Source organism: Poecile atricapillus, chromosome 13, assembly GCF_030490865.1.
Source record: "Poecile atricapillus isolate bPoeAtr1 chromosome 13, bPoeAtr1.hap1, whole genome shotgun sequence".
NCBI lineage: Eukaryota > Metazoa > Chordata > Aves > Passeriformes > Paridae > Poecile > Poecile atricapillus.
The window spans coordinates 16,048,824-16,065,176 of record NC_081261.1 but is presented as its reverse complement, the minus strand read 5'-3'; the positions used below and the strand labels follow the sequence as shown (position 1 = coordinate 16,065,176).

The following is a 16,353-nucleotide window of genomic DNA, read 5'->3' as shown; positions in this document are numbered from 1 at the left end:
ACGCATTTTGTAGGGCAGCGTGAGGCAGAGGCTGAAGTTAGAGGGACTGCGGAGCCTTCTCTAGCAGGAGAAACCGGCCTGGAGCCTACACAGGGAGAGTACACTTATAACAGAATGAACGGCTCTACAATTTACTGGGGAATCTCAGGCTGGGGACGGATAAGGGAGGTGCATCCCAGCACGGCTCAGGCATGGACATGCACACCTTCTTTCCAGTCCTGCTGCTAATAGGGAGGAGCGGCTGTGCCCCCCGCTTTGTCTTCCCTGTCGCAGGCAGGCTGCGAGTGGTGTAGTGGCTCCTTGTCCTTGTCCAGCCCAGCCTCAGCATTGATAGGAGGGCTGGGCAGGATGGGCCTCAGGAACTGGAATTCGCTCCTCCCCGAGCCGCTGGTCAGACACATTTCGTAGCGGTAAGGCAGTGACAGAGTTCCCGTGCTGCCCACGGCCACGCCATCGCTGGCAAAGTCTCCGTCCACATAACAGCTGGGAGAAGGAGGAGGAAGTTCTGCGCGGACGCGAGCTTTGCAGAGCGTATTCGCTGTCAGGACGAGGACAGACAAGAGGAAAAGGGACGAGACGCAGCACAGGGAGGCGATGAGGTAAGTGGTGAGCATTTCCTCCTCTGCCGTCTGCGGCTGCTGTCCGCTGGCAGGATCATGACCAAGCTGGTGAAAGGCATCAGAGAGATTGTCCACCAGTGCCACGGCGAGAGTGGCGGTGGCAGAGCGCGCCGGCTGCCCGCGGTCCCGCACCAGCACGATCAGCCTCTGCCGGGCCGCGTCCCGCTCGGACACGGCCCGCGCCGTGCGCACCTCGCCGCTGTGCAGCCCCACGCGGAACAGCCCCGGCTCCGTCGCCTTGGCCAGCTCGTACGACAGCCACGCGTTCTGCCCCGCGTCCGCGTCCACCGCCACCACCTTGGCCACCAGGTAGCCGGAGGGTGCCCAGCGCGGCACCAGCTCTCCGGCCGCGCTGCTGTCGGGGGCCGGGTGCAGCAGCACGGGCGCGTTATCGTTCTCGTCCCGCACGACCACGCGAAGCACGGCCTGGGCGCTGAGCGGCGGGGAGCCACCATCGGCTGCGCTCACTGTCACCTCGAAGGAGGGGACCTTCTCATAGTCCAGCGGGCGCAAACTCCGGACGGTTCCACTCTCCGCGTCCACTGACACGAATGATGCCGCGGCGAGGGCGCCTGTCAGTGGCCTCACTAGCGCGTATCTCACGCGTGAGTTTTCTCCCGCATCAGGGTCCGTGGCAGTGAGGCGGCCCAGGCTCCTCCCCGCGGGCTCATTTTCGCTGATCACCATGGTGTAAATAGCCTGGGTGAAGGTGGGCGCATTGTCGTTCACATCCAGGAGCCGCACGAGCAGGGTCTTGGATGCTGAGAGGGCGGGGGAGCCCTCGTCTCGAGCTCGCACCGTCACGTTGTATTCCTCCACTTGCTCCCGGTCCAGCGTCTCTGATGTCACCAGCGCGTACGCGTCAGCTGCCAGCAGCGTGATCCTGAAGGGTTGCTCTCCTGTCAGCTCGCAGGCTGTCCTGCCATTGTCCCCCGAGTCCCGGTCCCGCACGTTGAAGAGAGCGACCACGGTGTTTAGCGGAGCGGCTTCAGAGAGGGTGCTGGTGAGAGGTGATGATCACCTCGGGGGCATTATCGTTCACATCCTTCACCTGCACCTCCACCTTGCAATGCGTGGACAGGCCCCCTCCATCTAAGGCCTGAACATCTATCTCGTAGGTTTTTGTTTCTTCATAATCCAAAAGCTTTTTGAGTCGAATCTGACCTGTCTCTGGGTTTATTTTAAATGTCTCTAAATTTTCCTCTGAATTTTGAACTATGGAATAGACGATCTCTCCATTTGTGCCTGAGTCCAAATCACTAGCAGACACTACCACCACGATGGTATCCTGTGAGCTATTTTCCATTACAGAGACTTTATACAGAGTCTGGGAAAATACCGGGATGTTATCATTTACATCCAGGACTATCACGCGGATTAAAGCTGTGCCAGAACGCGGTGGGGTCCCACCATCCACAGCCGTGATGCTGAAAGCAACTTCTGCCTGCTGCTCCCTATCCAGGGCTCGATCCAACACCAGCTCGGCGTACCTCCTGCCGTCACTTCGCCGCCGGGTGTACACAAGGAAATATTCGTTCGAGCTGATACTATAATGCTGAAGACTGTTGTTCCCCACGTCTGGATCGTGAGCGCTTTCCAGCAAAAACCGAGTCCCCGGCAGTGCAGATTCCGGGATCTTTAAAACAATCTCTTTATTTAAGAACACAGGAGAATTATCATTTATGTCGGTGAGTCTTACCTCAGCTCGGAAGGACTGCAGCGGGTTCTCCAGCAGCACCTCAAAACGCACCAAGCAGGGCTCGCTCTGTCCACACAGCTCTTCCCGGTCCATCTGCTCTCCCACCACCAAATCCCCGGTGTGCTGGTTCAGTTGTAAATACTGCTTTTCTCCTTCAGGAACGAGTCGAGCCTGACGAGCCAATAATTCCTCACCGGTTAGTCCCAAATCCTTAGCGATATTCGCCACGAAAGAGCCACTCTCCGCCTCTTCGGGCACAGAGTACCGAGCGCTTTCTGCTCTCATCCCCGATACGCAGAGGACAATGATCAGAGCCACCGCTCTCGCCGGGAGCGGTTCCTCGCTCTTCCTCAGCTTCATTCCCTTCCAGCGACCCGATCTCCTCTCCTGTGAGCCGGACGGAGCTGCCGATACGGCTGCCGAGCCCCGAACGGAGCAGCCCGAGATGGTGCAGCCCCGCCCGAATCGCAGGGGAGGCGGAACTGGGAGCTGCGCGGAGCTTCCGCGGTCAGCAGCGGCGCCAGGCGGCCGATCTGTAGAAGGATTCTAAGATTTCCCAGCGCAAAGCCTGCAAAGCTGAGATTAGCGGCTCGATTTCTCTCTTCCGAGGTCAAAGCATGCAAATTCAGCCGTCCATACAACCGTATTCAAAGTATTGCCACTGGCTGAATGAGCAATGCCTCTGTTTGCCTTCTAATTCAAAACGGAATTTATTTAAAGCTGGGTTGTTCCTTTTGTTTTGGTTCCCCCTCCCTTCCCCCCAGTGTGAACGCTTTGAATAAATTACTTATTGTTCAGCTAAAACAGTTGTGTATTGTTACAGGGATCCGGCCATCAGGTGAGGTGGTCTTTTAACCACGGCAGCTATCGCCAGAGTCATCCTCGGAGTGGAACGAGATTGTTCCCGCTGTTCAGGACCTCTCCTGCTGGGAGCCTTTGGGAATGGGCTGCAGACAGTATCTCAGACCTCAGCATCACACTGACAAAAATCCCTCTGCCTTGCTCCGACTTCTGAGACCGTCCTATTTCCCAGGTCGTTCTGATTTGCCCTGCATAAATTCCACTCCAGGTGCACGGATTTACTCCCGAAATCCTGCTCTTGGCTATTTCCTCAGTGATGTCTGTGGCAAGTGATCTCGAGACAGCACACTCACCCGAGGGAGTTCCAAGTAGATTTTATTGTTTTCTGTCATCACTCATTTGACTATTTAAAATGGTTCAGCAACAGGAATTATCACATTACTTTATAGATTAACACCGACTGACGAAACAAAACCAGAAAGCTTCTTGACACCCTAGATTCTACAGTGCCATAAGTTAATTGTAAATGGCTTCGTCTATTTTACTGAAAAAACACAAACAATACTTTTAATTATATTGGATTTTAAAAATAGAAAAATGGTAATTTCAACTTTATGGAAAAAAAGAAAGGAAGGAAGAATACATTGTTCAAAGCCTACTCTTTACGATTGGGAGAACCTGTAAACTCCTGGTCAAATATGCCAAGTGTGCCAGTGCCAGCAGCTCAAAATGTAAACAGCTTCTACTTATTTTGTACGAAATTCTTTCGGAAACACCACTTAATTCTGCATAATATCTGTTTAGCCTGCTGCTGAATACACAGCACAAAATTAAGATATTATTACAAAGCTCTCTTCATAAAAAGAAACAAAGCACAAATGGAAATGCCCCAGAAAAGACGGTGTAACAAGAAGTTAAAGATCTGCTGACAGTTTTCAGTATTTCTTGAAGTACGTAGAAGCAGTAGCACTCTCACAATCATACATAATTATGTAATCAACATGCAGCACGGTTCTTCCTCCATCCAATTACAAAATACCTACATGAATAAAGTACTGCCGAAGGGGAAAGTACTCTCACAGAGAAGGCTCCATCTCCGTGGTGCCTTTTAGGTAGGTGTTTCGTCTGTTCCCTTTTCCCTGTGAGGACAGACAAACTTGTCCTTCTTTTCACTTATTGATGGGCAAGCCAAGGGTTTTGCTCAGAACTGACATTTAGCTCCAGCTCCCTGTTTGCAGGGCAAACTGCATCTGCAGCCCTGGGCCCCGTATCTTCAGAGAGGGGAGCGCTGCCCTGCAAAGAACAGAGAGAGCAGTTGTCATTTGGTGCTGAAGAGAAAGAGGCGTCGCCAAGAAGCTTGGAGGATGTGCCTTACACCACTGCCTGCATCACACCACTCCTCTCTACCGAGAGTCAAAGCGAACGCAAGACTTGGTGGGTCTCTAATCTGAATGATGAACGCCTGAAGTCAGAAACCATCCTCCAAAAATGTGTTATTGTAAAATTTTTATGAGTCTGATTAAAACTTTCATGAATTTTGAGTAATTCAAAATGGTAAGAGCCCCAAACAGAAACCCCTTTCTCACAAATAATAATATGTGTTTTAATGTTGATATATCAAGAAGGGTCCTTGCCTTCCCTGAGGCTGCTGTGATTTTGACAACCCACGGTAAATTGAGTCCAAGTCATCAGTGGTTATGAAATACGAAAATATTAATTGATCCTGATGGTGTTTGTGTTTCTACAACCTCGTATATGTTCATCATCCAATCTACTGTGAAGTGCTAGATGGATCCTTGGAAACTCTCCATGGAGTCCCCACAGAATCCCTTATTAAGAGGTGACTGACTTCGATAACAACTCTTTTCTGGCCAACACTATCCATTTGCAAGTCAGAAAATTATGAGGGAATTTAAAGCCAGAGGTTCTCACCTCTGTGGCCTTCTGCAGTTTGTAAGGCAGCTTGAGTTCAGCACTGCCACCACCCTGGTGAATGGCACACGTCAGCTCCCAACAGCAGTGCAGGGGACATCCTTGGTGACGCCCCTTTGCACAGTTGTCCCCGCAGTCCTATCTGACGCTGCATTCCCATACTGCCACGTCCGGGAGGATGTATCCCTAGGAATGTTGTCATTCCTGCTCCAGGTCCCTACGAGCTCCACACAGGGCAGGACCCACTATGGGGACACATCTCTACCTGTACTTTTCACCTTCTCATGGCCAAACTCCTCCCCTTTGAAATGACTCCAAAGTCTTGATCTAACACGAATACTCAGCATAGATACGGGTGCAAGCCCAGAGAGGTGGTGCGTGCCCCTTGGAAATATCCAAGGTCTGAGCAACCTGATCTAGTTGAAGGTATCCGTGCTCATTGCATGAGGGTTTGTATTTAAAGGCTTTTAAAGGTCCATTACAACCCAAAATATTCTTTCCTTTTGTGATGCAGAGAGGTGTAGTTAGTCAGCATTTGAGGAGCAGCTGAGCCCTGCTGGATCCTCCTGGGAGGCCTCTCCAGCGGCTCTGAGACCGCCTCTATCTCCTCCCACCCCAGGGACTCCTCCACTCCTCTGTATCTTCAATAATCCTTGCTGCCAGGGCGCGACACACCTCCCCCCTGCCTGCGCGATCACCTCAGCCCTGACAGTCCCTCACCTGTGCAATCCAGTCGCCTTCGCCCCCGAGGTTGGCCGCATCCTGCGAGCACACCGAGCTCCGCTGCTGGCCCGGGCCGGGGGGCAGCCCGGCGGGGAAGCAGGGGAAGAGGGGCCTGAGGAAGCGGAACTCGCTGTTGACGGTCCCGGCGGCGAAGCAGACATCGTACACGTAGCTGCGGGGCAGGGAGCCCGCGGTGCTCTCCGTGGCAGTCGTCGGGAACGTGGGCAAAGTGTCCGTCTCGCTCCGCCAGGCTCGCCGCACCTTCACCACCACGGCGGCCACCGCGGTGGCGAGGAACAGCGCCGACACGCAGACCAGGGAGGCGATGAGGTAAAGAGTAAGCGGCCCGTCGGGCTCGGCGGCCGGTGCCTCCTCGCTCACCCGTAAATGGGCTTCGGAGAAGCCGTCCACCAGTGCCACGGCGAGGGTGGCGGTGGCAGAGCGCGCCGGCTGCCCGCGGTCCCGCACCAGCACGATCAGCCTCTGCCGGGCCGCGTCCCGCTCGGACACGGCCCGCGCCGTGCGCACCTCGCCGCTGTGCAGCCCCACGCGGAACAGCCCCGGCTCCGTCGCCTTGGCCAGCTCGTACGACAGCCACGCGTTCTGCCCCGCGTCCGCGTCCACCGCCACCACCTTGGCCACCAGGTAGCCGGAGGGTGCCCAGCGCGGCACCAGCTCTCCGGCCGCGCTGCTGTCGGGGGCCGGGTGCAGCAGCACGGGCGCGTTATCGTTCTCGTCCCGCACGACCACGCGAAGCACGGCCTGGGCGCTGAGCGGCGGGGAGCCACCATCGGCTGCGCTCACTGTCACCTCGAAGGAGGGGACCTTCTCGTAGTCCAGGGGGCGGAGGATATAAACATCCCCGGTTTCAGAATTGACGGACATTTCGGGCTGCTCTTTGCCCTCCTGCCGCACCAGTGCGTAGTTCACACGGGCGTTTTTTCCTGCATCGGCGTCCGTGGCCTTCACGCTGCCGATCCGGAGCATGGGGCTGTTGTTCTCCGTGACAGACAAGGTGTAAACCTCCTGGGTGAACTCTGGGGGGTTGTCGTTCACATCCGATATCTGCACGAAGATGTTTTCCTGAGAGCTCAGCCTCTTTCTGCCCCAGTCCGTGGCTGTGATGGTGATGTTATATTCCGCTGTCCTCTCCCTGTCCAGAGCCGCGTTTGTTCTCAGTTCGTAGTAATTATCAAAAGTGGGGGTGAGACTGAACGGCAAGTCCCCGTCGATGGAACACTCCGTCCTGCCGTTGTCGCCGGAGTCCCGGTCCCGCACACTGAACAGAGCCACCACGGTGCGTGGCGGGGCGTCCTCGGGAATGGAGGCGGTGAGGGAGGTGAGCGCTATCTCCGGAGCGTTGTCATTCACATCCAGGACCTCCACCTGCACTTTGCAATGCGCAGATAACCCCGCGCCGTCCGTGGCTTTCACAACCATCTTGTGGAATTTTTCTTCCTCAAAATCCAGCTTGCCCGCGACTCGTATTTCACCGGTGCTCGGGTTCAGCTGGAAGAGCTGCCGGGCTCGCTCCGATGTCTGGGTGAAGGCATAGCGCACTTTCCCGTTGGACCCTTCATCGGGATCCGTGGCAGAGACTCTGACCACCAGCTGCTCCACGGGGCTGTTCTCAGCCAGCCGCACCTCGTAGGTCTCCCTTTCGAAGACCGGGGTGTTGTCATTGGCATCCACCACGACGATCCGGACCTGAGCCGTGCCCGACCTGGGTGGTGATCCCCCATCGGTGGCGGTGAGAAGTAAATTCAGCTCTCCCTGCTCTTCACGATCGAGCTGGCGCTGTAGGACAAGTTCCAGGTATTTTACTCCATCTTTCACTGTTCCAGTAGCGAGGGAGAAATGAGGATTGGGCCCGAGGCTGTAGTTTTGCAAACCATTAATGCCCACGTCCTTGTCCTGGGCGCTTTCCAAGGGGAAACGGGACCCAGGAGATGCTGTTTCTAGAATCTCTAAAACCATCTCCTTCTCCGGGAACACGGGCGAGTTGTCATTTACGTCACGAATTTCCACCTCCCCTCGGATAAGCTGCAATGGATTTTCAAAGAATATCTTAAAGATGAGCGTGCAGGTATCGCTCTGTGGACAGATCTCCTCTCGGTCCAGCGATTCCTTTGCCGTCAGGACTCCGGTGTTTTGATTGAGTCGGAAAAGCTGCTCGCTCCCCTCGGACACAACGCGGGCCTTGCGAGCAGCAAGCTGGCTCAGAGGAACCCCCAGGTCCTTTGCAATATTGGCAACAAAGGAGTCCCTCTCCATTTCCTCCGGCAGGGAGTAGCGGAGGGTTTCAGCCCCGCTCTGACACACGCAAACACACAGAATAAACAAGATCACTTGCCTCTTTCTGTCTCCGCTCCGTCTCCCACAAGCCTTCTCTCTCCAAAAAATCCATCCACCGTCCTCGGCGGCTCCCAGCATTTTTTAGTAGCGTCCGAAGAAGAGCGATGTGGGCCAGCAAGCCGCGGGTGAAGGAACCTGGAAGCCCCCGAGTGCTCCGACTCCTTTGCGTGCAGCTCGGCTCAGGTTTTTTGTCTCCCTGTGTCTGCAAACCCGGGGAGGACCGAGGAACGCCGGTCCGCGGCCAACATCCCCACCCAGCGTCGGAAGGGGGAATATTTCCTCTCAGCCGGGGCAGCGCTGCTGGTTCGGGGTTTGCTGCTTGAATCTGTGCTCTTTGTGCCAAAGCGAAATAAAAAGGTGAGCTGTAAATGCTCTCCTCTCTCGGAAGCGGGATCCCTGCTGCTCTGGGTATCACATCCCAACTCGCAACCACGAACCCTTCAGACACAGCTTTTGGGTTGCGTTGTGTAGGCACGGCAAGTTCCACTGCCGCAGAAGAGATTTTCCTTCTCTCCTCCACTTGTTAATCATCACAGGGCGATTAGCAAGTGTGGCGAGTCAGAGAAGATATTGGAAATGAGAGCTGGTGCCAGTCAGCTGACAAGGAATTGTCCCTAAGTAATTGTTTCACCATCACCATAGCTCACCATCACAGCAGGATGAGGATGCTGTTCTAGGGTACATCACCTTAATGATGTTTTTTTTCCTAGTGGGTATCACACCTCGCCCGATTTATGCAGTTTTCTGTGTGAAATAGATGTTAAACTTGAAGTCCTGTATCTACCTAAGGGTGTATGGCCAACAGCCAGTTAATACAAAAGGGAAAAAAACAAACAGGGAGCTCCTAAGTTAAAGTCCTCGATTCAGAAATGCTAACGAGGAGATAACAGAGACAATAGCAAAGATAAGGCTCTCACCACGCTAATTGGTGGGCCATTAAAAGAAGAATTGAAACGTAGACTCCAAAGGTTCAACAAGAAACCCTGTAAAAGATAAAGGAGAAGAAAAAAGTTCTAAAGATTCTCACGGATTATCAGGAAAAGCGTCATGGAAGATAACAAATTGTTTACGAGGTGTTTGAGGAATTTGCAAGGCTTATTACCAGATGATTAGAGGCTGAATCAAACTGGCTAAGGAAGAGATGTCTACAACAGACCTGTTAGGAACAGCCAGGAGAAAACGGAGGTGGAAGGGGATATGGAGGGGTTCTGAGCACGGTCAGGTACTGTGAGGCCGGATTCATGCCGGGAACGGGATAAAAACCTCAGGATCAGGCAGGCATGGCTGGCCCCAAAGACAGATTTAAACCTCGACTGCGCTGAGGATGTGCACAGCTGCCTGCGAGCCCAGCCCAACCTTTCTCTTAGAGAATGAAAAAATGAAGGAGAAAAAAAAATAGTGCTTGCATTATTTACCTGAGGTTCGAGCATTTTTAGTTCAGATTTTACTATAGAAGAAACTACTCTTTTAAAAATTATTATTATGAAATATCACAACCTTCTTGGTTTTGGTACATTTTCTTTAATTTCCTCGATGTTTTCCTTTTATTTTTGTTTGCTAAAAGGAGTGACGCTGTCAAACAATAGCCAAGAGGTCAAGTCCTGGAAATTCTCTGATGTTTTCATTTGTTTTAAAATAAAAACCTCGTGACTGGATCAGAAGAAAAAAGTAACAACTAGGGTTGACTTTAGGATTCCCGGAAACTTTAGCTACTAAAAGATTTTGCGCGAAAGAAGAAATTCTCGGCGACTTCCTCTTCTCCCCCCTTGACCTGGAAGCGTGATAAGATCTAAACCATTAACATACATCAAAGGACACTTTGGTTCTTCTTCCTTCCAGGGCCGCGTTCAGGAGCTGCGATCATGATCACCAACAGAGAAGACAAACCATAGGCCAAGCACCCAAAAATAACAGTGACGCCTGTAATCCACTTGCTTTGTGCCCACTTTTTCAGCTCTCGTCACCTCCGAGGGGGAAATGAGTGTTTCCTTCTACTTATCCTAATCTTTGGCATCACTGCAGCAGGGGGATAGACACAGACCGAGAAGAACTTCCACAGACCCCACCCTGAGTGCAGGAGCTCAGTTATTGTTGCTCCCATCATTTCAGAGAGGAAATGGTGTCCTTCAGCTTCGGGCCTAGAAGGGTGTAAGAAGAAAAATGATCCTTAACGGAGCTCTCGGCTGTAACAATATCTTTGCTCATCAGAAGATGCTGCTCTTCGACAGACGTTTATATTCTTTCAGATTTTAGAGAAATGATAAGGAAGGTCACTTACCGTGCAGCACTAAAGAGTTAATGCTGGTGTTTTCCTTTGTGTCACAACAGTGAAACTGATGAGTATTAATTTTAAAAAAAGAAAGAAGTTTGAATACAGCCAGATGGAGGCACACTGTATTTTAGGACAAACGAAGGAACTATACTCATAATAAGAAAGATTTCCATACGCGTGCCTGAGAATTCACTTATCTCCTCAGTCATACAGTGATATCACAGGCTTTCTCATCTTTTGTTGACGACATCTTTATCCTCAGAAGAACCAAAAAATCAGTTCTCTTCACTCTGCCACTTAAAACTGTACTCTAGAAAAGCATTAGGGCAACATATCCTGCTCAGCTCCTGGTATGGCTCCGTCTTTCAGAACTCAGAAGCACTAAAAGAAAATTCTTCCCGCACTTCTGAAGCCCGAACAATTTCAGTTTCCAAAATCCTTCTTGGTCTTTCATCTTGAAATTCAGATCTGAATTCGTGTGAAATCTCAGAGGTCTCCTGCCAGGTTTTGTGGTCTCTCTGGATAAAGGCTTCTTCTCCATCCCTGGAGCCACTGTCAGCTTCCCTCCAGCACACCCTGAGGATAGGATGGCTTGGGAGGAGCCTGCAGTGCAGAAGAGCAGATACTTCCCAGAGTCACAGCGTTTTCCATGCCTGAGTGCAAAGATGGACCAACACTCCCGACCTCTCCTTCCCAGACAGTTCCCAGGATGGATTTCCTCTTTCGCCTCTGTAACAATCAGGCAGCGCCCCGAATTCCCGGCTGTCCCGCGGAGCTGGTGGCCGGAGCTCTCAGCTGGATGCAAGCGTGAGGAAAGCTGGGAGAATCATTCCTAACCTTCTATCTCTGGGTTATATTGTAAATACTGCAGGTACCTGTTCTGAGGCTCATTTCCCGAGAGATAAACCAGCCTCCTGCCTCTGTCTGCATTCAGTACAGTGAGTGCTTTCCCCATCAGTCTGCTAAAAGCAAACATTTATTTCTCCCGGTGCTTACCAACCAACCGACTCTGAGTCACCCCAGACCTCCGGTGAAATCCTCCCACATCCCGCAGGGATGGCCCAGGGAGGCCGTCTCCGTCCTTCACACTCCCTGTTTCGCCTTGTGCTCCTGGCTTTTCCAGGCACGTCTCAACGCGGCGATTCCCAGCACATCCTTTGGAAAGGCTTTAAACCAGGGCGTGTTCCGGAGCAGCCGGGGCGTTTGTGCGGGGCTCTCAGCCGGTGCCAGCCCCGCAGGATCTGACTGGTGGCAGATGTCGCTGGTGTCCCCCCACCTCGCCCAGCGCAGGCCAAGAGCGCCACTGGGCGCCCAGCGCAGGAACTGCACAGGGGCGTCTGCCCCGAATCTCCTCTCTCACCTTCTGGCTATTGCGAGGATAAATTCTCAAATCTATTTCCCACCTAGTCTCTTTGGCACATAAATGCGCTCCCTCAGTATTTGTTCAGACGTTTGGTTTGGCATTAATAATCCAGGCAAACGTGAAAAGTCCTACACAAACCTTCTGTCAAGTGAGCTCAACAAAGACACGGGCAAGCACAGCAAACATTGCTCGTGTGCTGTGCACTACATTTTCCAGAAGTCAGGAAATTTCAGGCATGGAAGTGCCACACAGGCATTCATGAAGAAGGACAAGAATCTTCAGGCTTGTGAAGAAATCTTTCTATGATTTTCTACCCGAAGATAGGAAATTAGAAGTGTTGGAAGTTAAATAACTGAGCATTAATAAGAAGGTAAGACCTAGGCAGACTATATACTGCGTTTTCAAGCACAGCTGTTTGTGGGAGGCTGAGTTTTGAATACTTTGTATTTCGGAAGGAGATCTCCAGCTGTTGGATGAGCTCTCATGGAGTATTCCACAGTTAAGGACCAATTCAGTGTTGACAGAAGCATGAACCTCTGCTGGTCCTTGCTTCAACTGCAACCGATTTCCAAAGAAATCTTAAAGATGAGCCTGCAGGTATTGCTTTGTGGACAGATCTCCCCTTGGTCCAGTGACTCCTTTAAAGTCAGGACTTCAGTTTTTCGATTGAGGCAGAAATGCTGCTGCTGCTGCTCCTCAGACAAAATGGGGAACATATTTCTTCCTAGGCAGCAATATTTGCTTGATAATGAGACCGGTTCATGAGTCCATCTGCTCCAAAACCACCCTGTGTACCTTCCAGCAGGAAAATCTCCTGTTTCAAAAGTCTACCTTCATGTATTTCCTCAGAGACATTCTGCATTCTTCAGTCTCTAAAGACAATTCTGGACAGAAGATATCTGCCAGATTGACAGAGACCAAGTTTAGATTTGATATTTACAAGAAATTCCATACTATGAAGATGGTGAGGCCCTGAGGTTGCTCAGTGAAGCTGTGGCTGCTCCATCCCTGGAAGTGTCCAAGGCCAGGCTGGACAGGGCTTTGAGCAACCTGGGGTGGTGGAAGGTGTCCCTGCCCATGGCAAGAGATTGGAACAAGATGACCTTGAAGGTCCTTTCCAATCCAGACCATTCCGTGATTCTGTGTGTGCTTAGATCTTTTCCATCCTTCAAAGGCAACAAATTCTCCTCTCTATCCATGACAATCTCAGTACTCCTCATTTGAAAACAAATCCTCTCAGCTGCAACACTTTGCTATCACAAATGCTTTTTGAAGGCAAGTAAGTATTTTCATCATTGTAATATTTGTGCTTAGTGGGATCCAATTTCTCCACCATCAGTCTCACTCCTAGGTCAAATATACAGAACTTTTCTTCACAAATCCCTAAACCCACACAGGTTTTTTGTGTCCTGAGGTCTCAAATGGCCAAAATGAAAATATTTCTCTTTCTAGAAGTTGTGGGGCAAGTACAATCTACTTAAGTTTTTTTCCCCATGTTCTTCTGTTCAATTTTTTTATGACTCCTTCCAGAGTTTCGTGCAGTGGCTGTTCCAGTCGACTCAGAGGAAAGAGATTCAAAAGGAAACTCACATTTAACAGTCAAGCAGCACAAGGTTGTCAGGTAATTCAAGTTCACTGGGTAAAAAACCCTGACTCCCTGTGTGTTTTTCTCAAAGCAACAGAGAACAGGGTTATTTTCTCAGTGACATTTTAAAAGCCTTGAAAAAGACCTTTCAGGCATGGAAATTCATGCCTGAATGTTCATGAATGCCACACAGGCATTCATGAACAAGGACAAGGATCGTCAGGCTTGTGAAGAAATCTTTCTATGATTGGCTACCTGAGGTTAAGAAATTAGAAGTGTTTGAAGTTAAACAACTTATAATAAGAAAGTAAGACCTAGGCAGATTATATGCTGTCAGGGCAGAAAAACAGCATATTTTGTCTTAAAAGGTCATGACAGGAAGGAATGGATATGGGAAGAGGTTGGCTTTGGACAGGTTGATTTTGGAAATCTGTCTGGTCATCTGAGCAAGAAAACAGGGATTCATCTGAGAGGCAACTTTAACAGTGAGGGAGAGAAGGGGAGAGCAGAAAGAGGGGACAGCAGTGGTTAGAGGAGGGAAAGAAGGATTTGCAAGAAGGACCAAGAGAGGACAAGCATGAAGCTCTTTGGTTGACACGATTGACCAAGCAGGGTAAGGACAATGAACCAGAGGTAGGATCCATCCTGAGAACAGCTTAGGAGGGGCTGGTTGATGTGGCACCTGTAAGAAGAGGATCACAATAGGCATTAAAGGCAAGGTGGGGTCCAATCAACCAGAGTAAAAAGGGTATAGGGAATTCTGTGGAGAAGCAGGAAGGGCAGTAAGTGCAGCTTGAAGTCAAAGTAGGTGCATGGATCAGAAAGGACCCAAAATGGTTGCATAGAAGGAAGAAATAAATGAGTTAGGTAGGAGGAAGAAAGTGTTTATATGAGCCTTTAAACCTTGCACTGGTCATTCTCCAATTCTCAGTGTCTGGCTTAAAACTTAGATTTCTTCACTTTCACCTTTCTTCCTCAGAATACCTTTCTTTCCAATGGGAGAGCAAAAAAATTATCAGAAGGTAGCAGCAAACCAAAAGGACCCTTCTATCTCAGCCCATGTAACTGCAAGTGTTCAGTACCCAACTTTCTGCCTCCCAGTGCAAGGTTTGGCCCTTCTGCAAGCCACATTCTGAATCCTGTAACCCTTGGATGGCATGAAGATACTGAGATCTGCTCTGGAAACTCTCGGTCCAGTGCTACCTAAAGGGAAGGTCAGTGGAGAAGGGATTCAAGCACAACTTCATGGGCAGCCTGGTGACTGCCTGGAAGGAAAGCAGAAATTCTGAACTGAGGTTTTCAAAGGACACAGAGATCAGGGGGATTATGGTGTTTACTCATGGCACAGGTGAGCATAGATGCGCCAACATGAGGGGATCACCCCTCAATTCATGTCTAGTGCTTCTGAAGACACAGTGACCAGTTCAGCAGTTAAATAAGTGGCCAATATTATTTCTTAACCAAATCCAGCTACATGGTAAGAGTTTGTCTGTAAGAGGAATCTGGTGTATGCTTTACTGAGACAGCAGAGATGTCCTTTTTTTGGGAGGATACTTGAGAAAGCAAAGGGGTTTGAGGCCCTCTGTTCAACTTCCTCAGTCCTCAATTTTGTCCCTCTTGATTCCAGTAGCAACTGCAAACCAGGCACCCTCTGGGATCACAGGATGGCCCTTGGACCCTGACACAACTAAACCATCCCCAGAATACAGGGGGACCAGTGAACTACCTGGGTTGATTTTTACACAAAGGAGTGAAGTTTAGACTCTTGTTATCCCACATACCCTTGGATCTTTTATTTTATTTTTAAATACTTTTGTGTTTTGACAAAACTAGGCAGTGAAAAGTTTTCCTTCTGTTGGATGATCCTTTGACATGCTCAGTGCTTTTGACCAACAGCATGCAGATACTCTGGAAAAAAAAGACTTACAGAAAGGAAAACATCCATTCTGTAGGCAGAAATCCAGAAAGAGTTTATTCACTGTTTAGGCAACAGACAGGTACTCATACCTGTTTTATATTTTCTAAAGGAGGGGACACACTTGCAAAGACAAACTGAAAATTTCAAGACAGATACACAAACACTGTCCCTAGTGAAAAATTATAAAGTGAACAAATACAAACCCAACACATTTAGCAGGTACCACTGAAAGTGCATGACTGCGGAGGAGCCCGCTGGGCCCGAGATACTGGCCCTCCCCTGGAGAGGAGATACTTCTCTGTAAGAGCGACACAATGTTGCTCCCAGGGGTCTTTGAGTTAGTTATGTTAAACTGTTGTGTTTCATTGGTGTTCCCCCTGCTGTCCCACCCCGATACAGGTATCTCGGGCTTCCCCCCGCCCCTCTCCTTCCCCATAAATATCCCGGGTTTTCCTCTGTTCGGGAGATTCGCTGTTACCAGCACCCTTCGCCGAAGCTTTGCCTGAATAAAGGCTTGTGCCTTGGTGGAACGCTGGACCAGCTGTCTCGTCCCTGCTTCCTGTGTTGCCTGCCGCCGCCGCTGCCGAGCTGAGCTGAGCTGAAATCACTATACTATTACTGAGCTGAGCTAGAATCACTCGACTGCTCGAAGCTGCTCGCATGCGCTTCGGGCCAGCCTTTTTCAAGGCTGCTTCTGGAGAAGTCGCGGTGCTCCGGGCTTTCCACCGCCGCGGCACATGACAGCTAATTTATTTTCCAAGGAGTTTAAATCTGGGTAGGTGAAGCACAATCCTGATGTCATGATACTCCTACTGCCAGGTTCATACATTTGGGAGGGGGAAGAAAAGTACTTTTATATTAAAACCCATGGATTGCAACAATGATGGGGAGGGCTAATAGAAAACAGCCTGTAGTCCCTGTATATCTGTCATATATAAAACTATTACAATTTATTTTCATCAGGCTTGACCAGATGAGACTTGGACGCTCCTTGGGATTATTTAAATGCAGTTTATTGCCCAGCAGCAAGTCGGTCCTTGCCCTGAGCTCGGCCCTGGCAGGGTCAAATCCGGCTGCTGCAATTC

The 16,353-nt window shown here is 50.4% G+C and overlaps 2 protein-coding genes across 2 annotated transcripts; both read right to left on the bottom strand.

Annotated features, from left to right (window-relative positions):
* Nucleotides 1-224: 224 nt before the first annotated feature.
* Nucleotides 225-2,679, bottom strand: LOC131584246 (protocadherin beta-16-like). Its single transcript, XM_058849154.1, is given in 2 exon segments — nt 225-1,626; nt 1,628-2,679. Coding segments are annotated over 2 exon segments (2,454 nt in total).
* Nucleotides 2,680-4,300: 1,621 nt separating this feature from the next.
* On the bottom strand, nt 4,301-7,767 carry LOC131583968 (protocadherin beta-15-like). The gene is given in 3 exon segments (XM_058848640.1): nt 4,301-4,413; nt 5,773-5,865; nt 5,868-7,767. Coding segments are annotated over 3 exon segments (1,998 nt in total). The 5' UTR covers nt 7,753-7,767; the 3' UTR covers nt 4,301-4,393.
* Between the last annotated feature and the right edge of the window lie 8,586 nt (nt 7,768-16,353).